The sequence below is a fragment of the Gymnodraco acuticeps genome, unplaced genomic scaffold (genome assembly GCF_902827175.1).
Source record: "Gymnodraco acuticeps unplaced genomic scaffold, fGymAcu1.1, whole genome shotgun sequence".
NCBI classification, from domain to species: domain Eukaryota; kingdom Metazoa; phylum Chordata; class Actinopteri; order Perciformes; family Bathydraconidae; genus Gymnodraco; species Gymnodraco acuticeps.
Window position 1 is genome coordinate 403,949 of NW_022991948.1, and position 25,248 is coordinate 429,196.

The 25,248-nt window shown below is 43.4% G+C and overlaps 1 protein-coding gene and 1 long non-coding RNA gene across 2 annotated transcripts in view; both read right to left on the reverse strand.

Moving 5' to 3' along the window:
- Positions 1 to 24,409, reverse strand: part of LOC117535925 (zinc finger BED domain-containing protein 1-like) — a 36,077-nt gene extending 11,668 nt beyond the window's left edge. The window contains exons 1-5 of the mRNA XM_034200592.1: positions 23,077 to 24,409; positions 22,490 to 22,958; positions 22,046 to 22,175; positions 21,833 to 21,928; positions 4,819 to 4,971 (exon numbers count right to left, since the gene is read on the reverse strand). Of these exons, the coding sequence (XP_034056483.1) occupies positions 4,819 to 4,971; positions 21,833 to 21,928; positions 22,046 to 22,175; positions 22,490 to 22,958; positions 23,077 to 23,666 (1,438 nt within the window). The 5' untranslated portion in view covers positions 23,667 to 24,409. The remainder of the gene's footprint in view (positions 1 to 4,818; positions 4,972 to 21,832; positions 21,929 to 22,045; positions 22,176 to 22,489; positions 22,959 to 23,076) is intronic.
- On the reverse strand, positions 18,517 to 21,272 carry LOC117535927. Its single transcript, XR_004567478.1, has 4 exons — positions 21,128 to 21,272; positions 20,670 to 20,730; positions 19,119 to 19,311; positions 18,517 to 18,947 (listed from the first exon to the last, which is right to left on the reverse strand). It is a non-coding gene; the product is annotated as an uncharacterized LOC117535927 (long non-coding RNA).
- Positions 24,410 to 25,248: the final 839 nt, after the last annotated feature.

Here is a 25,248-nt window from a genome sequence, read left to right on the forward strand (position 1 = left end):
CAGGTTCATCTGGTGCCTTAACATCACACTCCTCAGCCAACCCTCGATCTGAAAGCACAGAATCAACCATCATTATGGGGCTCACACCCAACTTTTTAACCATGAAGCTATCCCCAACGGTATCACGAACATAGTACGGTTTCAGGAGGTTGACGTGACACAGTTGAGACAACTTCCTCCGATTTGGAGTAGCAATCAGGTAATTTTGATCTGACACTTTACTCTCAACAGTGTACGGGCCGGCAAACTTGGCTTTGAATGGTGAAACCTGCAGTGGCATCAAAGCCAACACCTGATCCCCTGGGCTGAATTCACGATACTCGGCTTTACGGTCATAGAGTCTCTTCATATTAGCCTGAGCACCAGCTAAATTTTTCCTTGCCATTTCCACCGCTACATACAGGCGATGACGAAAGCCCTGTATATAGTCCACTAAATTTTTAGGTGGCTCACCCTCAACCAAACCATCCTGGAGAAAAGATAACACCCCACGCACCTTATGCCCAAAGACCAAATCATTAGGGCTGAACCCTGTACTTTCCTGAACGACTTCCCTGGACGCCAACATGAGCCATGGAAGTCCCTCCTCCCAGTCCTTCCCCATTTCCATACAATAAGCACGCAGCATGGACTTCAATGTTTGATGAAACCGCTCTAGCGCCCCCTGGCTTTGGGCATGGTAAGCCGACGCACGGTTATGCCTGACCCCCAGCTGCTGTAGAATCTGTTTGAACATATGGGAAGTAAAGTTGGTACCCTGGTCGCTTTGAATCACACGTGGGATCCCAAATGTGGAGATGAACTGGGTTAAAGCCCTAACTACTGGCTTCACTGAAATGGAGCGCAAGGGAAACGCTGCAGGATACCTTGTAGTCTGGCACATTATAGTAAGCATGTACGCACAACCGGACTTAGAAGGAGGCAACGGCCCCACACAATCTATGATCAAATGCTCAAAAGGTTGACCAAGGGCTGGAATGGGACTGAGGGGTGCAGGCTTCACCACCTGACTTGGTTTACCAGTGAACTGACATATGTGGCATGCTTTAATATAACTTGCAACATCGCGCTTTAACCGAGGCCAGAAAAAAATAGCGTAGGACACGGTCATAGGTTTTTTTTATCCCCAAATGTCCCCCACTATCATGCACAGTTTGCAATATCACATCACGAAAGCTACTCGGCACCACCACCTGAAAAATTGCCTCCCCCACAGCATCACCAACACAGGGCACCCACTTACTCACCAGCAAGTCCCCCTGAACAAAGTAACCCTGGGCTATGTCTCTGACCTTCTCTGCCGGCAACACTTCAGTCCACAGAGCAGAAAGAGATGAATCGTCCCTCTGACTCCTGACCCAGTCCTCCTTTGACACCGACGAAGGGAGATCAGGCAGTGAGACCACATGTACCACATTACTTTTGCTACACTCCGAAACATGTGGGTCAGCAGACATTTTACGGCTCTGTGCACGTGTCACCGCACAAACTGGAAACACACTTGGAAACTGCAAACCACTCTCATCTGGCTCCCCAGATGCCACCGGCCTGGAAACCACCACAGGCGGTGGCACACCAGCCCACACAGCACTACCAGCGAGATCGTTGCCCAAAATCATATGTATCCCATCGAGTGGCAACGCGGGACGCACCCCGATAGACACAACTCCCCGCACCAGTTCGCAATCCAGCACTATTGTATGCCGTGGCACAGGGATCAAGCCCATCTCCATGCCCCTCATCAGCACAAAATCCCCCGTTTCTGTCTCTGACGAAAAAGGCAACACTGACTCAACAATGAATGAGTATCTAGCCGCTGTATCACGCAACACCTTAATCGGCACATATTTGTCACTACCGACTACTGATACTACCGCTTCAGTGATGAACGGCTCAAAACCAGAACCCGCATCCGGGTCGGCACAAACCGGCTTCTTATCAGGCACCATGCCCGAGCCTACACCCAACGGTTTTTTATCCACCACGGCAGAACAACACATGGCTGGAGCATGTGGTGACAAACGAGGCTTCCCCTTCGTTTCCAGCAATGGACACTGCTCCTTCCAATGACCCCCACCTTTGCAATAGTGACATTGGTCCACTTTGGCCCCCTCGGGTCGCCCTGTACCTGCAAATCTACGGGAGGAGCCTGGTGAAAACTTTGCACGGGCATCTCCATTGTCTTCTCCACGTTTCCAATCACCCCTAGAATATTTCTCCCCAAAACTGCCCCTATGTGTCAACACAAAATCGTCCGCTAATTCAGCAGCTCTAAACGCGGTGGGAGGTTTCTGTTCATTCACATACGTGGCCACACGCTGAGGGAGAATGTTTTTAAATTGTTCCAAGACAATGAGCTCACAAAGACCGTCAAAACTTGCAACCTTTGCTGCCGCGCACCACCGCTGAAAATGAGAAGTTAAATCACGGATAAACTCCACATGTGTCTGCTTATCTCCCTTGACCCCACTTCTGAACCTTTGACGATACGCTTCAGGAACCAGTTCGTAAGATTTCAACACCGCTGATTTTACTCTATCATAGTCCAAAGTATTTTCGCCACAAATAGCTGAATAGGCTTCCTGTGCTCGCCCAGTGAGTACACACTGAAGTAACAGCACTCTGTCCGAATCTGACCAGTTTCTTGCCTCTGCTATGTGTTCAAATAGAGTGAAAAAAATGTCCGGGTCACGCTCATTGAACTTTGGCACTAATCGCAAGTAAGAAATTATATCGCCACTGCCTGATGTTAACCTAGCACCACCATCCTCCCCTGGAGAAAACTTGCCCTCTCCCATCAGCCGTAATCTAGCATGTTCCACCTCACATTTCATCTTTTCCACCTCCAGCACCTTCTCCACCTCTAAACGCTTCTCTACCTCCTGCTGCTGACCCCTCATCTCCAACTGCAACTTCTCCTGCTCCAACTTCAACTCCAACTGTAATCTCTCCTGATTAAACTGCATGGCCAAAAGCTCCTTTTGCTGTTCGAATGTCAAACCAGCTGTCTGAACCACTACTGGCCCGACCCCTGCCACACCAGACTCACTCTTCTGTAACACTCCCCGCTCAAACAAAAATGACACGATGACAGCTTTAATGTCATGTTTCCGCTTGCTCCCTACAACAGCAATTTCATAATTCTCTGCTATTTCGATCAACTGCGCCTTCTGGCAACCATCCAAGAAAGATACTGAGGGCGCATCCACAAACGCTGACAAAGAAGCCATAATATATTGCCTATACCCAATCAGAAAGCAAAGTACTCAACTGTCAACACGCCTGGGCGAAAAGACAAAACCCAACAGAGAATTGCCCCCTAACTGCCTTACCAAAATCTTCCTAATCTCACCTAGTCTTCATGTGGCTTGCGGCGGGTAATTACGCACTGGAACCCGGCGGATTTATGGAGCGACCTGCACGCAGGTAACACCAAGAAATCACGCGGATGTGCCCCCGAGACAGCTGTCCGAAAACAGCTGACACCAACCACGTCGCCACAACACTATGAAAAAAACAAACAGACGGAACCCAAGGGGAAACGCCACTTAAGCCTAGCGGGGAAAATCTCTTTTACAAAAGCGTAACAAACAGCAATATCTTACCTTCTGATTGGCACACAAAACCTGATGCCATGTCAAACACTAAAGCATCCTGAAACACAAAAGACATGATGTGTCCCCCAAATAGCAGCGCAGAGCCAGCACACAGCTGGACCACAACAATGAATCAGCTGCTCAATGAGCACTACACAAACTTTTTAAATAAATAACCCGTTGGACGAGCCCCCATTTGTTGCGACCTGGCTCAAAAGGCCACAACAAAAAGGAGACACAACATGTCAACGGGTAGGTAAAGGTGTTTATTTGCACAACACTGGTCAATTCAACACATTGGTTATACTCATCAGAGCCGGGTGCCTGCAGGAAAACAGAGCGAGAGAGAAGACAGGAGCAGAGAGGCTTTAAAATAGCTGCAGAGCACCAGACCCAGGTGCCCTGAGTTAATGCAATCACTGCAATCAATGCAGCCAAGACAGGACAGCCACACCCTCTCCACTGATGAACCCACAGGGGCATCACAATGTATAAAATATAAATATATTTTAATTTTATAATTTATTTTAAATATTAACAATATAATAAAAATAAATGGAAATATATACACCGGCAAATATTTAATATAAATACCTTGTGTGTGTGTATAGCTATTGCTTTATCTGCTTAATGTTATTTTCATAAGAAAGTCCATGACTATAAGTATACAGTATCATAACTACATCTTTGATGTTTATAAAAAACCAAACCGTTTGAAAATTGGTTGAAAATTGAGCAAGCTATGGTTATTTAAATAGTAAACCATAATGTTATGAATGAGAGAACTGCCTGTAGCAAGATGGCGGCCAAGTGGCAACGTCGGTCTCCATTGGCCAGCAGCGCGGGTGAGTCATCTAGTGTTTATATATATATATCTATGGCTGTACGCACCTAGATTTTGCTGCCGTCACTGCTCGGCTCTTGGTAGTTCAGGCATTTATCAAACCTGGCAACCCCGGGTTTCCTGGCAAGTGTCAATCAAAGTCCAGTGGCTCCGCCCCAAAGTAACAGAAACTTTTCACGCGCGCGTAGACAGACTCCGCGAGGCTGACACTCCCGCGAGCAAGCAAGAGGGCTGTCTCTCTCGCGAGCGAGCGCAGAGCCGCTCGCGGGGGTTTAATCTGTGCGCGAGGGTCATTTTATGCGCGTGTAAAAGCACATTTTCCGCTCGTGAGTAGCTTGTTTTACGCGCTAGAATATTGACCCAAATCTGACTCCATACCAGGGATGCACAGGTACCTTTTAGCAAGGTGTGACAAGAGTGGATACTCATACTGGTCCTCCTTCCACCAGACCAGTGGATCTGCTTTCACTTCCAAGATATCTGCCTCCTTGTAGCGGGTCATCTGCTCCTTGGCCTGGTTCTCTTGGGTATTTATGGAGTCAGATTTGGGTCAATATTCTAGCGCGTAAAACAAGCTACTCACGAGCGGAAAATGTGCTTTTACACGCGCATAAAATGACCCTCGCGCGCAGATTAAACCCCCGCGAGCGGCTCTGCGCCCGCGAGCGGCTCTGCGCTCGCTCGCGAGAGACAGACCCCTATGGAAAGCCATTTGCGTCACAATTCGCGCGTTTATTCGCGCGAATAAACGGGGAGGTCCGTTTTATAAACGGGGAGGTCCGTTTAAATTCAAAGTCTCAGTAACCAATCAGTGAAGAGCAAAACCAGACCAAAGCAATCTGTAGATGAAAAGTTCCTGACATTGTGAGGCTGTAAATTGTACGTTATTCCAGATTCAGGGGACTATGTATTAATTTGGCTTTCAATATAATAAATATATCAATCAATATAACCTGCCTTCATTGTCTTTTAAAATAAAATCGCCTTACCTTATCTTACTGAAGTGAAGGGTATTGATGTCTCCTTAAATCACCTTTTAAATGTACTTCTTATAACATGGCATGGTGTAACATATCAAAATGTTCAGTCTCTGGTCTTGCTAGAAATGCAATGTCACTCACCTTAGAGCACTGTTTTATGAGATACTTAGCTTAGAAATCAGATTTTTGGAAAACTTAAAAACTCTTGTGAAAACACAGATGTACTCATGTCATCCATTTTTTTTGGTGCTTCAGATTTGGTTTACCAACGTTTTTGGTTCACAAAAGTAGTGAAATATATGAATTACACTATAGGCCTATATACATGTGTTGTTCATGAAAAATGAAAATGGGTAAATTAGAATTTGGAGTAAAATAGTTCTATCACTCTACTTTCACCACAGAAAAGTTACATCAGGACTGATTCATGACTTCATATCCCATACTGAGGTTCATGTGATGTGTACAAATACAAATTGAGCATTACAACTTTTTTTTTCAACCAACTATTTATGTTAACATAAGAAACTGTAAAATCTCAATATTTACAATACAGGGTTCATACACTTTTTCACCAATGATTTTAAATGACTCTTTCATGTGGCTAGCATGCGCTGCCTCGCCCATATTCGAAATATTGAATATGTTACAACACAGTTTGCATTTAGCACGTCTTGGGTCAATGTCTTTTGATAACCACAATTGGTACTTATTCTTTAGAAGCCATACATTGTTGAAACTGCACTTCCCTGGCATCTTTATATCAAATAGTAGCTCCTGTAGACTAGACGGCATGATTGTAAACATCTCTCACCAGCGAAATACTGCCACAGTTGCCATTTTACGTTTCATTATACGATACAGTATTTATTATCATTATAGTATTACTATTTCGGCGATTAGATAACATATAAATTATATTTGATGCAACTTTAGTTATATTTCCATGACTTTTCCAAAACGTTGGGAAAAATATTGCATTCCATGACTTTTCCAGGTTTTTAATGACTGTACGAACCCTGACAATATCAGAACTTTCTCAACCAACTATTCATTATAAATGTAAAGACAGGGGGAGCAGTGCCATGGTCTTTGTCTGTCTTCCAAGACAGTGGGTCTGGCTGCTGTGTAGGTGGGGGTGATGGTGCATGGGCTGCTGGTGACTGTGTCGGCGGGAGGGAGGTGTGCTAGGCGAGACTTCTTTGCTGGCTGGGTTGATCGTGATGGCTGTGGTGGAGGCCTTTGTACCGAGGTGTATCTTAATCTTGTGGCAGGCACAGATGGAGGTGGAGGCTGCTGTAGTGATGCTGGTCCTCTGGTCCTTGGTGGTGGTGGCTCTGGTGAAGGCCCTTGAGCCACGGCAGATCTTGACCTGGGTGCAGGCACAGATGGAGGTTCTTGCAGCTGTGAAATCGGAAAGAAATACAGGACAATAATTACTACTAAGTTCATTAAAATATAAAGTTCAAGTGGAATGTTTCTCCCCTCTCTCTCTCTCTCTCTATTTAACTATGTTACACCCACACAATGAAAGTACACTATTACTGTAATATTTACCTATCTTCAAATGGATCCTTGTTGTTGTTGCTGTATTCTCCAGGTTCTGATGCTCCATCTCCACTGCTGCTACAAGTCCGCTGTGATGGTAATCAGATAATAAGCCTGTTGAACAGGAGAAAAGAATGAAGCAGAGTGAAAGTTGCTGCAGTTTGTGTGGTTGTCCTTGCCAGAATTTATTTAAACACATTAATAAATTCACTTACAAATTATATCCGTTTTCTCTATTTATCTAATCATTCTCTGGTTTGACGCCACATGTATCTCTGCGTTGTGTGGTCGAATGAATATGGCTTCCTTCTTGCCAACCAGGTTTATTATCTGTGCAAACAGAATATAATGAAATGGCTTCACCAGCTTTCTACCTCAATACTTCTCCTCAGTGAGGCCTGAAGCTAACTGAGAATGTAAAAATACATTTAGCCAATCAAAATAACTATGTCTGACATATTTCGTTTTCTAATCAAAAATGGACATAAATGCACATGCCATATTATGACTTTCATGAAGGATTAAAGCCTTTTTCATTTACAGTATAATACAGTGATAACAGATAACACACACAACCGGACTGTACTCACTTTAACATGGCTGTTGTACAGGCACAATATTAACATAGCATTAGCGCTTTAGCATTTAAATAATATGAACAATTATGACCTCAGGCCAGCATTTCACATATTTATGCAAACAGAATAAACTTGAAATGTAAGCCAGACTAGTGCACGGGACTCATTACACATAGTAGAGCTACATTATTCAGGGAGCAACAGCCTGTGTTAAAGAAGCTAGCGGACGCCATTAGCCACACGCTAGTGGCGTAGCTCACAGAATGACATTAAAGTTAACTACACATAAAACAGTTTCAAACACACTTCTTAGATCGAAATATGACATAATCTGTGTTCACACTACTAACCTGTTGAACAGGAGAAATGAATGAAGCAGAGGGAAAGTTCCTGCCGTCTGTCTGTCTGTTTCTTCTTCTTCTTCTTCTTCTTCTTCTTCTTCTTCTTTCGGACCATGCCGTTTCTCTCATAGATATATATAAACTTTTATTTGTTTATATATATCTATGGTTTCTCCAGAGCCGTATAATAGAAGAGTTACGACAACGGAAGTCCAAAAACGGTTATCGTCACGTGGTTCATGTAGACGAGGATCGTTCCCCGGAAGTTCATGGCGGGCAATGTGAATGCACTGATAACAGGAGATAGAACTACGATTTTTGGTAATTATTAGTGAATAAAGGTTTTGATTTGCAATATTTATACAACAAATCGATATGTGTATGTATTTACATCAATATGTTTAAAAAAATAAAATAGAATTTGCTAATATTAGGATTAGTGTGAACAACTAGTTTACATGGTAGGCTAACAGTGCCTTGGTTAAAGAGCCTGTTGCTGTTTATTTATAGCATTGAATTCTTTAAAACCAATATTATCTTCTTAAACTTGTATGGTAGTCAGAAGCATCACTTTCTAATGTTTATTGATATATTTAGAGGGAGGGGATCTAAAGTAATGCTTTAAAATTCAGATTAGATTAATGTCTACCATTTTCTTAAATTCATGGTAGTTTCAGTAATCCCATGGTAATTGAGGACACAAGTTATCTAAATGACTAATGTCATCTTTATGGCTTTCAGAAAGGACAGGAGACTGACAGGTGACTATCAAAGGACTAGCAGCATGATGATGATGATGATGTTAAATGTGTTGTTTTAGGAACATCCATTGCAAATACATGGAATTCAATAAACATTGAATAGCATATCATGCAGTTTGTCTGTGCCTTTTCCTCCGTGTTGTCCTGGTTTGCTGTGCTGCCTCCTAGTCGCCACCATGGTTTGCTGTGCTGCCTGGGGATGCTCAAATCGCTCCGAGAAAGGAGTACGAATGTACGGCTTCCCCACTGACACAGAGCGGAGGAAAAAATGGCTGGCTCAAGTCAGCAGGAGCAATTTCACAACCAACTGCAAAAACATATGTGAGGTAATTATATACAAACACTGCATTTGCACTTTTTCACAAAACGAAAACCACACCATTGGGAAAGCTTAATGTTTTGTTTAATACAAAAAAACAGGGAAAGGCTTGAAAAACACAGAGTTGAGACTCAGGGTGCAGGGTGAGGGTCTCAGTGCAGCTATTCAGGCTCCATTGAATCCTCCTCTGGTTCTTGTGCTGAAAGAGGGAGTAACAGACAGGAGAAAGGGTTATACACACCTATATAGCACACCTATTGGATGGGAAATTGCCTTGGGGAGATAAGGTGTGGTCTTTGTTCCCAACTGAAGTTATGGAACTTTATTATTTGTGAATTTAATAAAGTATGACAAATGGCATCAGTAACAGATGTGATATGAATTTCTATAAAGTTGTCTCACATTCTTGGTCATATTGTATATACAGTATGTAATGAGTATAACATGTTCAGTAAGTATAAAGTGTTTCCTAATACTGTGTATTCAACCACTATGGAATATGTATGTGGGCAGACAAGATTCAGACACAGTTGTTCTGTGTGTGAAGTAACCTCAAGTCACTCCGCAGGCACATTTTGATGCAGACCAGTTTGTCAAGACAAAAAAGGGCAAGGCTGAGAGCAGAGGCTATACCCACCATCTTCGTGCATCGCCCTGTGGTCAAAAAGAGAAGGGCCCCTGCACCACGATTCACCCCGGGACCTGTATCTACAAAGCCCATAGCTCATGATCACAGCTATAGTGTGAAAGGTGACACAGGTATAATAAGTATGAACTCTTAGTAACAAAAGTAATATTTCTTATTTTTAAGTGGTATAATATTTTAAATGTTCGAACATTTACGGTGCCATGTCTTCTACTTACATTAGTCTCAAAGATTGAGGGAAGAAGGGATGAGGAGACTGAGAGAAAGGAAAGTGAGGGTGAAGAAAGAGGACATGGCTAGTGAGGAGAGACAGGGAGGGCGGACACCACCCACTCAGCCAGCAGCCAGTCAGCATACGAGGGAACCAGCAGCCAGTCAGCATACGAGGGAACCAGCAGCCATTCAAACAGATCTATTACAACAATTAAAAGATGGCCATTTTGGAAGCAAGAGCCAATCCAAAAAGGTGAAAAGGAACAACAGCAGCCAAGCTACCACATCCAGCAACCCCCAAACAGATCCACAGCTGCAATCATTTCCATTAGCCGTTGCAATGGAAATATTTGGACTAAACATTGCTCTTCCACCTGCCAGCACCCAGCTAACATCACTGCCCCTCCACCCGTAACATCACTGCCCTCCACCTGCCAGCACCCAGCCAGAGGAGAGCAAACAACAAAAACAAGCAAGGTGTCCTGTCATGTACCTGGAAGTTTGGGTTGGCAAAATGGAGTAAGAGAGGGACTTGAAAAACCTTGGTGGCTCTCTACTCCTGTTGTTACAGTTGTCTTGGTTACAGCTCTCACGTGTTTTTTTGTTGCCATTTCCACATCTTTAGAAAATATGAAATAAAAAATTGAAGAGAAATCAACCTCTTCTCTGGAGAACAAATTTTGATTTCTCTGTCTTTTGAGTTTGCAGTCTTGCTCCTCCACCTGTAACATCACTGCCCCTCCACCTGCCATACAGTAGGTTACTAACAAGATTACTTATATAATACAGTGATAGAATACATGTTTAGTATGCTTACTTATATAAAACAGTAGTATTAAACTTACCTTGTGTTTTCACTCTCACTTAAGTAACTCTCCCTTTGCCATCAATCCAAAATCAGCTGAGCTGCAACATTATACACACAGGTAATAATCAACATAATCACAAGGACACAATATGGCTCTGCTAAAAACACTCACTCTTACACGCACCAAAGTTATATTTATCTAATATTTAACTCCCTCCACCCCCGCATACAATCCCGTTTAGAAGCCCCTCTTCTCTAATTCAACAACGTTGGACCAAATAGACATTAAGAGAACGGAATTTACAATTAAAAGGCTGTTCAACGTGTGTTGCTAACTTGCTTCGGTATCCTAGCTTGATCTGTTATATGTAAACGTTCCCTAAATCTACTGATTTAGGGATAATCCACTGACATCCTTTAATACACATGTTAATTTGAATCAGATGTACTGATAATATCCGCAATATAAATCTTTAAACTTCTTCTTACCTTTAAAAGTCCGTCACGAACGGTCTATTATGCTGCAACTCCACAGCTCTGCTAGCCTTGGCGCTAACTTCCGGGGAACGATTGAGAGGCTCCACGATTCGCCATTGCTGTAAAAAAGTGGTCCATTGGAGTGAACGGAGATGTCATAACTCTTCTATTATACGGCTCTGGGTTTCTCTAACGCTAAACCGGAAGTGAGGCTAAGAACGGCGAACTTAAAGATAACAATACCATTAGCACTCCTAGTGGTGACTTTATGAACTGCAAACAAATTATAACATAAAATGCCTTTAAGGCAGCACACTGTTTGAAGCGCTGCACATTATATAAACTAACGTTACACACGGCAACGACATTAACTGCAAACAGTCGTGACTTGTGTGAAGTGTAACATTAAACAATATATTAACATATTAAATACAACATTTATGACACCACTCGTTCCACTCAGTAACCCTCTTTGTTCTAAGACATGTGATAGTCTATACACTATCATCTTCTCCATCCATTTGAATGTGGCCAAGACCAGAGAGATGGTCATTGATTTCAGGAGGGTGAGGACGTCTCTTCTACCCCTGTGCATTCTGGGAGAGGATGTGGCTGTTGTGGAGGACTACAAATACCTGGGAGTGCACTTAGACAACGGACTGAACTGGAGGATCAACACTGATGCTGTGCACAAGAAGGGGATGAGCAGACTCTATTTTCTGAGGAAGCTGAGATACTTCCACGTGTGCAGTAAGATGCTGGAGATCTTCTACCGGTCTGTTGTGGCCAGTGCACTCTTCTTTGCTCCGGTCTGCTGGGGGGGGCAGCATCAGAGCCGGTGACACCAGCAGGATCAATAAACTAATTAGGAAAGCTGGGTCTGTCATCGGCATCAAGCTGGACCCCTTTGAAGCTGTGGTGGAGAGGAGGACACTGAACAGGCTGTTGTCCATCATGGATAACCCCACCCATCCTCTCCACCTGCAGCTGGACAGTCAACGGAGCTCCTTCTCCAACAGACTGCTGCAGCTCCGCAGTGCCATAACTCAACAAATCACCTCTGGCTGGAAGATAACTCTCTGCTCCATAGTTTCTCTTGAATATAACCACGTTGTACATTTTACACATATATAATCTATTTAATATTTAACATTAATATTCCATATGCCTTATATTTATGTATATTATATATATATAATATCCTGCCAAACTCAACATGTATATTTTCCTCTTTCTTTCTTTTCTTTATTTTTCTTGCTTATTTCTAATTCATTGTAAAATGCTTTGTCCCTTATGCTGCTGTAACTAAAAATGTTTTCCCAAATTGGGATCAATAAAGTACCATCTTATCTTGTTTTATTTGCATGTGGAATGTCACTAACAAATGAGAGCATCATATGGCTTGTCATATTAAATCCTTTATCTCGGTGGTACCCAGGAAGGTCTATGATGGTGTTACTAGGAGAGCCCAATATAATTTGAGGTGGTACTCTGTGTAAAAGGTTTGAGAACCACTGGCCATCTCACTTGCTCTATGTCACTCATACACTTGAATAAACATGTGCAAACATTGAAACTACACCCAGGGATTGGCAACCTTTACAATCAAAATAGCCATTTTTGTCCAGAGCCTCAAAACATATGTTTGCCTTATAAGGGGAAAAGCCTATTAAGATCAATTTCTTAAAAGTACGCTGAGTTGTGTTTTCTGTTGGAGAATGTAAGAAAAATCAGGCTCACAGTATTGATAAGTGAACATTGAATTGTTAAAAAAGTAACTTCCATCCATCCATCCATCCATCTTCTCCCGCTTATCCGTGGTCGGGTCGCGGGGTAGCAGTTCCAGCAGAGAGCCCCAAACTTTCTTTTCCCTGGCGACATCAACCAGCTCTGACTGGGGGATCCCAAGGCGCTCCCAGGCCAGCGAAGAGATATAATCCCTCCACCTGGTCCTAGGTCTACCCCTTGGTCTCTTCCCAGCTGGACGTGCCTGGAACACCTCCCTAGGGAGGCGCCCAGGTGGCATCCTAACTAGGTGCCCGAACCACCTCAACTGGCTCCTTTCGACGCGAAGGAGGAGCGGCTCAACTCCGAGTCCCTCCCTGATGACCGAACTTCTCACCTTATCCCTAAGGGAGACACCAGCCACCCTGCGGAGAAAACCCATCTCGGCCGCTTGTATCCGCGATCTCGTTCTTTCGGTCATGACCCATCCTTCATGACCATAGGTGAGGGTAGGAACGAAAATGGCCCGGTAGACAGAGAGCTTTGCCTTCTGGCTCAGCTCCCTTTTCGTCACAACGGTGCGGTAAAGCGACTGCAGTACCGCTCCCGCTGCTCCGATTCTCCGGCCCATCTCACGCTCCATTGTTCCCTCACTCGAGAACAAGACCCCGAGATACTTGAACTCCTTCACTTGGGGTAAGGACTCATTCCCTACTTGAAGTGGACAGTCCATCGGTTTCCTGCTGAGAACCATAGTAACCAAAAAGTAACTTATTAATTTCCATATTACTATTATTTATATATTCGTATAATTGTGATAAATGAGACAGAACTGACCTGTCTGTGAGCTCATTTTATGTTGGTTTGGTTCTTCTGATAAAGGTGTGAATATCTAAATAATATACCACCATATGCTATTGTCATTAGTTGTGTCCCTATTCTTCAAGCTAAGGCATTGCTAAATTAACAACTCTTGGCTTACAGAGTGGTAACATGAGACCGATTTTTATATATAAAATATAAATATATTTTAATTTTATAATACATTTTAAATATTAACAATATAATAAAAATAAATGGAAATATATACACCGGCAAATATTTAATATAAATACCTTGTGTGTGTGTGTATAGCTATTGCTTTATCTGCTTAATGTTATTTTCATAAGAAAGTCCATGACTATAAGTATACAGTATCATAACTACATCTTTGATGTTTATAAAAAACCAAACCGTTTGAAAATTGGTTGAAAATTGAGCAAGCTATGGTTATTTAAATAGTAAACCATAATGTTATGAATGAGAGAACTGCCTGTAGCAAGATGGCGGCCAAGTGGCAACGTCGGTCTCCATTGGCCAGCAGCGCGGGTGAGTCATCTAGTGTTTATATATATATCTATGGCTGTACGCACCTAGATTTTGCTGCCGTCACTGCTCGGCTCTTGGTAGTTCAGGCATTTATCAAACCTGGCAACCCCGGGTTTCCTGGCAGCTGTCAATCAAAGTCCAGTGGCTCCGCCCCAAAGTGCCAGAAACTTTTCACGCGCGCGTAGACAGACTCCGCGAGGCTGACACTCCCGCGAGCAAGCAAGAGGGCTGTCTCTCTCGCGAGCGAGCGCAGAGCCGCTCGCGGGCGCAGAGCCGCTCGCGGGCGCAGAGCCGCTCGCGGGCGCAGAGCCGCTCGCGGGCGCAGAGCCGCTCGCGGGGGTTTAATCTGTGCGCGAGGGTCATTTTATGCGCGTGTAAAAGCACATTTTCCGCTCGTGAGTAGCTTGTTTTACGCGCTAGAATATTGACCCAAATCTGACTCCATAAATACCCAAGAGAACCAGGCCAAGGAGCAGATGACCCGCTACAAGGAGGCAGATATCTTGGAAGTGAAAGCAGATCCACTGGTCTGGTGGAAGGAGCACCAGTATGAGTATCCACTCTTGTCAAACCTTGCTAAAAGGTACCTGTGCATCCCTGGTATGGAGTCAGATTTGGGTTAATATTCTAGCGCGTAAAACAAGCTACTCACGAGCGGAAAATGTGCTTTTACACGCGCATAAAATGACCCTCGCGCACAGATTAAACCCCCGCGAGCGGCTACACAGCAGCCAGACCCACTGTCTTGGAAGACAGACAAAGACCATGGCACTGCTCCCCCTGTCTTTACATTTATAATGAATAGTTGGTTGAGAAAGTTCTGATATTGTCAGGGTTCGTACAGTCATTAAAAACCTGGAAAAGTCATGGAATGCAATATTTTTCCCAACGTTTTGGAAAAGTCATGGAAATATAACTAAAGTTGCATCAAATATAATTTATATGTTATCTAATCGCCGAAATAGTAATACTATAATGATAATAAATACTGTATCGTATAATGAAACGTAAAATGGCAACTGTGGCAGTATTTCGCTGGTGAGAGATGTTTACAATCATGCCGTCTAGTCTACAGGAGCTACTATTTGATATAAAGATGCCAGGGAAGTGCAGTTTCAACAATGTATGGCTTCTAAAGAATAAGTACCAATTGTGGTTATCAAAAGACATTGACCCAAGACGTGCTAAATGCAAACTGTGTTGTAACATATTCAATATTTCGAATATGGGCGAGGCAGCGCATGCTAGCCACATGAAAGAGTCATTTAAAATCATTGGTGAAAAAGCGTATGAACCCTGTATTGTAAATATTGAGATTTTACAGTTTCTTATGTTAACATAAATAGTTGGTTGAAAAAAAAAGTTGTAATGCTCAATTTGTATTTGTACACATCACATGAACCTCAGTATGGGATATGAAGTCATGAATCAGTCCTGATGTAACTTTTCTGTGGTGAAAGTAGAGTGATAGAACTATTTTACTCCAAATTCTAATTTACCCATTTTCATTTTTCATGAACAACACATGTATATAGGCCTATAGTGTAATTCATATATTTCACTACTTTTGTGAACCGAAAACGTTGGTAAACCAAATCTGAAGCACCAAAAAAAATGGATGACATGAGTACATCTGTGTTTTCACAAGAGTTTTTAAGTTTTCCAAAAATCTGATTTCTAAGCTAAGTATCTCATAAAACAGTGCTCTAAGGTGAGTGACATTGCATTTCTAGCAAGACCAGAGACTGAACATTTTGATATGTTACACCATGCCATGTTATAAGAAGTACATTTAAAAGGTGATTTAAGGAGACATCAATACCCTTCACTTCAGTAAGATAAGGTAAGGCGATTTTATTTTAAAAGACAATGAAGGCAGGTTATATTGATTGATATATTTATTATATTGAAAGCCAAATTAATACATAGTCCCCTGAATCTGGAATAACGTACAATTTACAGCCTCACAATGTCAGGAACTTTTCATCTACAGATTGCTTTGGTCTGGTTTTGCTCTTCACTGATTGGTTACTGAGACTTTGAATTTAAACGCACCTCCCCGTTTATAAAACGGACCTCCCCGTTTATTCGCGCGAATAAACGCGCGAATTGTGACGCAAATGGCTTTCCATAGAGGGCTGTCTCTCTCGCGAGCGAGCGCAGAGCCGCTCGCGGGGGTTTAATCTGCGCGCGAGGGTCATTTTATGCGCGTGTAAAAGCACATTTTCCGCTCGTGAGTAGCTTGTTTTACGCACTAGAATATTGACCCAAATCTGACTCCATAAATACCCAAGAGAACCAGGCCAAGGAGCAGATGACCCGCTACAAGGAGGCAGATATCTTGGAAGTGAAAGCAGATCCACTGGTCTGGTGAAAGGAGCACCAGTATGAGTATCCACTCTTGTCACACCTTGCTAAAAGGTACCTGTGCATCCCTGGTATGGAGTCAGATTTGGGTCAATATTCTAGCGCGTAAAACAAGCTACTCACGAGCGGAAAATGTGCTTTTACACGCGCATAAAATGACCCTCGCGCACAGATTAAACTCCCGCGAGCGGCTCTGCGCTCGCTCGCGAGAGAGACAGCCCTCTTGCTTGCTCGCGGGAGTGTCAGCCTCGCGGAGTCTGTCTACGCGCGCGTGAAAAGTTTCTGGCACTTTGGGGCGGAGCCACTGGACTTTGATTGACAGCTGCCAGGAAACCCGGGGTTGCCAGGTTTGATAAATGCCTGAACTACCAAGAGCCGAGCAGTGACGGCAGCAAAATCTAGGTGCGTACAGCCATAGATATATATATATAAACACTAGATGACTCACCCGCGCTGCTGGCCAATGGAGACCGACGTTGCCACTTGGCCGCCATCTTGCTACAGGCAGTTCTCTCATTCATAACATTATGGTTTACTATTTAAATAACCATAGCTTGCTCAATTTTCAACCAATTTTCAAACGGTTTGGTTTTTTATAAACATCAAAGATGTAGTTATGATACTGTATACTTATAGTCATGGACTTTCTTATGAAAATAACATTAAGCGGATAAAGCAATAGCTATACACACACACACAAGGTATTTATATTAAATATTTGCCGGTGTATATATTTCCATTTATTTTTATTATATTGTTAATATTTAAAATAAATTATAAAATAAAAATATATTTATATTTTATATATAAAAATCGGTCTCATGTTACCACTCTGTAAGCCAAGAGTTGTTAATTTAGCAATGCCTTAGCTTGAAGAATAGGGACACAACTAATGACAATAGCATATGGTGGTATATTATTTAGATATTCACACCTTTATCAGAAGAACCAAACCAACATAAAATGAGCTCACAGACAGGTCAGTTCTGTCTCATTTATCACAATTATACGAATATATAAATAATAGTAATATGGAAATTAATAAGTTGCTTTTTTAACAATTCAATGTTCACTTATCAATACTGTGAGCCTGATTTTTCTTACATTCTCCAACAGAAAACATAACTCAGCGTACTTTTAAGAAATTGATCTTAATAGGCTTTTCCCCTTATAAGGCAAACATATGTTTTGAGGCTCTGGACAAAAATGGCTATTTTGATTGTAAAGGTTGCCAATCCCTGGGTGTAGTTTCAATGTTTGCACATGTTTATTCAAGTGTATGAGTGACATAGAGCAAGTGAGATGGCCAGTGGTTCTCAAACCTTTTACACAGAGTACCACCTCAAATTATATTGGGCTCTCCTAGTAACACCATCATAGACCTTCCTGGGTACCACCGAGATAAAGGATTTAATATGACAAGCCATATGATGCTCTCATTTGTTAGTGACATTCCACATGCAAATAAAACAAGATAAGATGGTACTTTATTGATCCCAATTTGGGAAAACATTTTTAGTTACAGCAGCATAAGGGACAAAGCATTTTACAATGAATTAGAAATAAGCAAGAAAAATAAAGAAAAGAAAGAAAGAGGAAAATATACATGTTGAGTTTGGCAGGATATTATATATATATATAATATACATAAATATAAGGCATATGGAATATTAATGTTAAATATTAAATAGATTATATATGTGTAAAATGTACAACGTGGTTATATTCAAGAGAAACTATGGAGCAGAGAGTTATCTTCCAGCCAGAGGTGATTTGTTGAGTTATGGCACTGCGGAGCTGCAGCAGTCTGTTGGAGAAGGAGCTCCGTTGACTGTCCAGCTGCAGGTGGAGAGGATGGGTGGGGTTATCCATGATGGACAACAGCCTGTTCAGTGTCCTCCTCTCCACCACAGCTTCAAAGGGGTCCAGCTTGATGCCGATGACAGACCCAGCTTTCCTAATTAGTTTATTGATCCTGCTGGTGTCACCGGCTCTGATGCTGCCCCCCCAGCAGACCGGAGCAAAGAAGAGTGCACTGGCCACAACAGACCGGTAGAAGATCTCCAGCATCTTACTGCACACGTGGAAGTATCTCAGCTTCCTCAGAAAATAGAGTCTGCTCATCCCCTTCTTGTGCACAGCATCAGTGTTGATCCTCCAGTTCAGTCCGTTGTCTAAGTGCACTCCCAGGTATTTGTAGTCCTCCACAACAGCCACATCCTCTCCCAGAATGCACAGGGGTAGAAGAGACGTCCTCACCCTCCTGAAATCAATGACCATCTCTCTGGTCTTTGCCACATTCAGAATACTCACAACATTAGGCTGAGGTTCATCTTCCGCTCTTCTTGAAGTGGTTGTGCTTCTTGTTGCTTCCGGCTAAAATAAACATAATTAAAGACATTTTGAGTGTTTAAAATGTGCTGTAATACACAACACATTATTTATTCCTAAACTTGCAGAAAGAAAAACTAAAGTGTGACATTTAATCACATATTTATCAATCAATCTTATACACCTTGAATTCTTGTTGGCCAATGATACACATACCCTTTGAAGATGAGCTGGGAAATTGAATACTGTTGGCACAACACCATCTTTAAGCCGGACAGTCTGCCCCGTCCTGTCAAAGTCCTCACTCCTGAAGTACTCACTGCAGAGCAGCGTCCTGCCCGAGGAAACAAAACCGTCCCTTCTTAGGGCGAGTTCCCACTGCCTCCTCCTCTCTCCGGTTTTGGGAAACCTTAAAAACATGAGAAAGGTAGCCAGATATATAAATTATTGTCAACATTGTCCGCCCTTCTTTCCTTTAACATTAAGGGTAAGGACAAAAATACACACCGAAATTATCATATTTTTGGGGTAATTGTATGTATGTAATGTATGTATGTATACTTTAAGAATAAGACAACCACACTAAGAGTAATAAAAAAGGTGTCCAAAAGAAACATTACATAATTGTGTAAAGAAATGGTAGCAACATAGGCGGCACATGAGGCTCAGGTTTGGGAAGGCTAAATAACTTATTTTTTTATCTGACGCTGCCCGCCTCCGGCGTTTATAGAAAAGAGATGAACTCAGTGAAAGCACCGCCTGCTGACCGATCAGAGCTCAGTGTGCGGAGTTTAAATATATCAAGTCATATTACAGGAGAAAGGAAATACAGTTTAAACTGCCGTATGCAGAGAAGACGTCGACGTGTCGCACTTATCATTCATATCACACTGACATCACATCATCAATCAGATCATCGATCATATAATATCACAATATTTCCTTATCTGAGTCAGCTTCTCGAGCCGTATCTGGCCGTGCAACACTTACATTGTCACATATACTGTATGCAGACGTATTATTTTAAGCAACACATTAAGTTGACGAAACACTCAACTCAAATGTAATAAAGTCAGATCCACTCGTGTCTTAGATGGGGCAGTATCATAAAACTGTTTTCAAACACTCGGTAGTTTATTTTTTAACCAGTTGTTCTATATTCTCCTTGCAGGTACAACTATATGGCTCGTATCCTGGATTATATGTTTAAGTCATGGATGGTTAAAGTTCATATTTGTCTAATATTAGTTTACTTTTCATTAATGAAGTATGACGCTGCGCTGTCAGTACACTTGTCCCTGTTTGTGATTGGTCAAATGTAGCGTGAACGCGTTCTCAGCTGGAGAGAGAAACCCTGGCTTGATTCACCGAGTTGATAACCAGCTTCGTGGACCACTTAGCGAAATCTCATTTGTTAGGGTTAGTTAAGATAACTCAAACATATCCATGGTCTGTTGAACTGGCTTCGTAGCACAGGTGGCTGCATAGCAGCGCTAATGTCAAAGACACAAACATTATACATTATATTTTTATTTTACCAGGATGCAGTGACACAAATATTTGGGAAGGCTTAGCCTTCCCTAGCCTACAGTACCCGCCGTCCCTGGGTAGCAACATATTCTAAAGAGGCTGGGTCAACATCAATCTTGCAATACTATTATCTCACATAGCCCCACTGATCCTGTGTAGCAGGACTTGTAATGTACATACATCCACTAAGTAATTAATGATTATCCTAATTATAGTCGTAATATTGTCATATCTTACACGTGAAAGGTGATTCCACGGGTTCTTGTTTGCAGACTGCGGCGATTAGAGCAGCCGTAGGCTGCACAAAAGTCAAGCATAGTCAGGTACTTCTGTAAACACAAAGCCAGCAATTTCCTGTATCATAATGTATCTAAAAATGTAAGATGTTTTTAACAAGCCAAACCACTTGGAAGAAATCATGTGTAACTTAAGTTATGTTGAAAAGAAAGAGCAGTTCTGCCTCTCCCACTGGTGTAAAGTTGCTGGGTGAACTTCTTAATACTAGGTCTCACTCACAGCCTCTTGTTATTAGCCAGCTAATAAATACAACCACATACACAAAGAAAAGCTGCAATTTCAACATGTCCAAGCATCCTGTATCATAGCCATGCTAATAACGTTTATAATAAACAAAACCATTTGTAAATCAGTCAAGATTTCAGCGATTTAAGAGTATTTGTGTGCAGATCACTCACCTTACAACAGCTACCATAGCGCGTACCAGAGTAGCTGTTGACTGTAGCAAGATGGCGGCCGGTGAGCTACGCTGGAAAATCTCCCATGAGCCATCTAGTGTTTATATATATATCTATGCGTACAGCAGACAGTAGCTAGCAGTTTTCGACGGACACAGCCCACTGAAAAATATATTGTTTTATATCAAATTAATGTATATTACATTACATTGCATTTAGCTGACGCTTGTATCCAAAGCGATTTACAATAAGTACATTCGACCAGGAAGACACAACCTTGAAGAAAACAGAATCATATATATATATATTAGCTGTACACTTTACGAATATAATAGTTTTTTATGGACAACTTTACCATTCAATCTCGTCCAACTGATTTTCCTGCCGTCACTGCTCGGCTCTTGGCAGTTCAGGCATTTATCAAACCTGGCAACCCCGGGTTTCCTGGCAGCTGTCAATCAAAGTCCAGTGGCTCCGCCCCAAAGTGCCAGAAACTTTTCACGCGCGCGTAGACAGACTCCGCGAGGCTGACACTCCCGCGAGCAAGCAAGAGGGCTGTCTCTCTCGCGAGCGAGCGCAGAGCCGCTCGCGGGGGTTTAATCTGCGCGCGAGGGTCATTTTATGCGCGTGTAAAAGCACATTTTCCGCTCGTGAGTAGCTTGTTTTACGCGCGAGAATATTGACCCAAATCTGACTCCATAGTATTTGTCTTGGGTTGTGCTCCACCACCGTATCGTTCACCACCAAGAAGGGCAGCCAGTGGACAAGACGGCTTTGGATTCCTGGGTGGAGGATGCTGACCTTCAAATAAATAAACAATAAAAACACATTATTTATAGTTAATCACATTCCATAATTCCTACTCAGAGGTTCAGACAACACAATGTGCTTCACTGGATAACAATGGGTGATACTGACCTTGACTGCTCTCTCCTTCCTTGAATCGCACACCATCATCTACAGTCTCTTCTTCGGATGCCATCCCCTCATCATCAGCGCTACCATTACATTTTCCTGTGCCCTCTTCGACCACACTCCAAAGGGACAACTAAATGAAATAGGTCAACATGAAATGAAATTCTTGAGCTTTCACTGTAATAAATCTTTTAATTAGTGTATTTAAAATCTATGCCTTTAGAACTGTTAACATTATAGTATTTATGCTTTTTAAACAGTTAACGTTGTAGGATTTATGCTTTTTAAACAATTTAATATTTATGCATTTTAAACAGTTAACGTTGTAGGATTTGCCTTTTAAACGTTGAACAATGTATTATTTAGGCCTATGCTTACTCTCACCAGGAGATGTTACATAGGATACAAGGCCAAGGGTTAAACCTAGCAGTACCATCATTGCCTTACCTCTGATGGCATTGGCTGATCCTGAGCCTCTGCAATCAGTCCATCATAAACTTCCTGTCTTTGGTTCTCAGTCAGGAAGGGAAGACTTTTGAATCTTGGATCCATTGCTGAACATGCATGGAGAGTTGCCCTGAGGTCGATGTACCTCTTCTGAAGATCCCCAGACATGGCAGCCTTCATCTCTTTTATGACTGCAGATTCACCTTCGATCGGTTTCAGTCCATTGATCAGTGTGTCCTGGAGGGGTGCGATGACTGACAGCGTGGGGGTCTTCTCCTTGGACATGTACTGTGTAGCCTCCTTCATGGGCTTCAGCGCGCTGACTACTTCTTCAGCTGTTGTCATGTCTGACTCAGTCAGTGTGCACAGATCCTTCTCGGTCTTCCTCACCTCACTCGAGAGCAGGGCTGCACAGATGGCCGGTTGTTGCTCAAGGAATCTTTCCAGCATGTCGTGTGCACTGTTCCACCTGTAGTTAAATAAAAGTAAGAAACTTTATTTATAGATTTATTTAAATGTATTTATTAATGACAAAATAAATTAGTAATAAAAACAAAATGAACAATTGAAAAGTAACTAGCACAAACCTTGTAACCACGTCTGTCATCAGCTTGTGCTCTGGTAAATGTAGAAGCCTCTGTTTCTTTTTCAGCATGTGGTTGGCTGTGGTGCTTCGTCTGAAGAAGTTCACAATGCGTCTCACTCTTCCCAACAGGCGTGCGACTGCTGTGATTTTGAGGGCACGTTGTGCAGCCAGATTTAGGGTGTGTGCGTAGCATTTGACGTGAAGTGTGAACGCTGCCTCCTCAGCTGCTATTGTCATATTTGACGCGTTGTCAGTGACAATTACTGGATCCTTTTCTGTGATTTCCCACTCAGCGAGGGCCTTTCTTAGATGTTCTGCCAGGTTGTGTCCGGTGTGGCTCTCGGGCATGTCCCTGGTTTGTAATACATACGTAACAAGCTCCCATTCCTCGTTAATAAAGTGGGCCGTGATGGTGACATATGCTTCAGTTGTTCGCGAGGTCCACCCGTCGCACGTCAGGGCAACTCTCTCCGCTTTGCCCAGGGAGGCTTTGACGTGTGCCTTTGTCTGAGCATACAGCCTGGGAACGCAAACCTTGGTGAGGTGTTGGCGGGTTGGAACAGGATAGCGGGGCTCCATCGCGTTCACCATGCGCCGAAAGCCTATGTTTTCCACCACGGAATAAGGTCTAAAATCCTGACAAATAAAGTAGGCAATGGACTCTGAATCTTCTGCGACCTTGGTGAAGTAGATGGGAACTTGTGGGAACAACCGCCATCGCTGTCCAGCACGGTTTGTTTTGGGTCACGCCGCGGCCGCAGCTTCTTGAGTTCCTGAGTTAGCGTGACCTTGTCCGGGTGGTGACGTTGTAGGTGGAATCGCAGGTTAGTGGTATTTCCAGAGTATTTCACGTTTGTGTGACACAGCTTGCAAACCGCCATCGTTTTATCTAAATTGTCGCTTTCCTTCTTCTTTTTAAAGCCGAAGTGCTCCCACACATCTGCTTTTAAGCACGAAGGTGCTGGGTTAATGTGTGCCGCCATTCTCCTGAACCGCTTCCCACTCACTGCGAGAAGAAGAAACCGGCGTGTGTATCTAGAAATGCTCTACAGCGACACTAGCGGCTCGGCTGGCTGATGTAATCGCTCTTCATGCAAAGCGAACGGGGGGGAATGGGCAGGGAGCAGAGTGCCAGGCGGAACACGGGGGATTTGAATGGGACTTAATGTATCGATACCCGCGGCTGAAATATCGATACTTTCTCGAGAAACAAAATATCGATATATATCGCAGTATCGATTAAATTGCACAGCCCTACGTGGGTGTGTCGTTTTGGCACCCCGTCAGACATTTCCTCAGACAGGGGTTCACAGTTCACGTCCGAGCTCTGGAACGCCGTGGCGAGTGGTTTGGGGGTTAAGCTGCACAGGACTGCCGCTTACCACCCTCAGGCTAACGGCCTCTGTGAACGGTTCCATCGCTCCATGAAGGCGGCCCTCAAGGCCGGCCTTACGGACGGTAAATGGGTCGACAAGCTGCCTTGGGTGATGCTGGGCCTGAGGACCGCGCCTAAGGAGGATCTGCAGTGCTCCACGGCTGAGATGGTCTACGGTCAGCCGCTGAGGGTTCCGGGGAATTTCCTCCCCAACGCATCGGCTCCCTGGTCGGCGACGGCCCAGCGGGCTTTCCTGCAGGATGCCGCTGAGACTTTTGCTCCGATTCCCACTGCTCGACATGGTACTCAGGTGTCCCGGGTTCCCGCGGATCTCCGCTCGGCGAAGCACGTCTTCAGCCAGCACGATGCACACAGAGGTCCCCTACAGCCTCCTTACGATGGACCTTTCCGGGTTTTGGAGCACGGGGGCAAACACTTTGTTGGCGACCTTGGTGGTAAGGTCGAGCACGTCTCGGTGGACCGGTTGAAGGCGGCCCACCTGGATTTGGACCAGCCGGTGGTGCTGGCACGACCTCCGCGACGGGGGCGCCCCCTGGCCTTGATCCCTGTCGCTGACTTGAGACCCGTTGTTCCGGTCTCGCCTCTTCCGGAGGCCGCCCATGCAGAGGTCGTTTTTCCGACCCCCGTACTCCTCAGGAGTCGTGGGGGTCGGCCTGTCGTTCCTCCCCGCCACGCGCTGACTTTGTTTTTGTTTATGGGTGAATTCTGGGGGGGGGGCTTGTGTGGTGACACGTTATAGGACATAATTCACCGTGTGTTTAGTGTGTGTTGCAACCT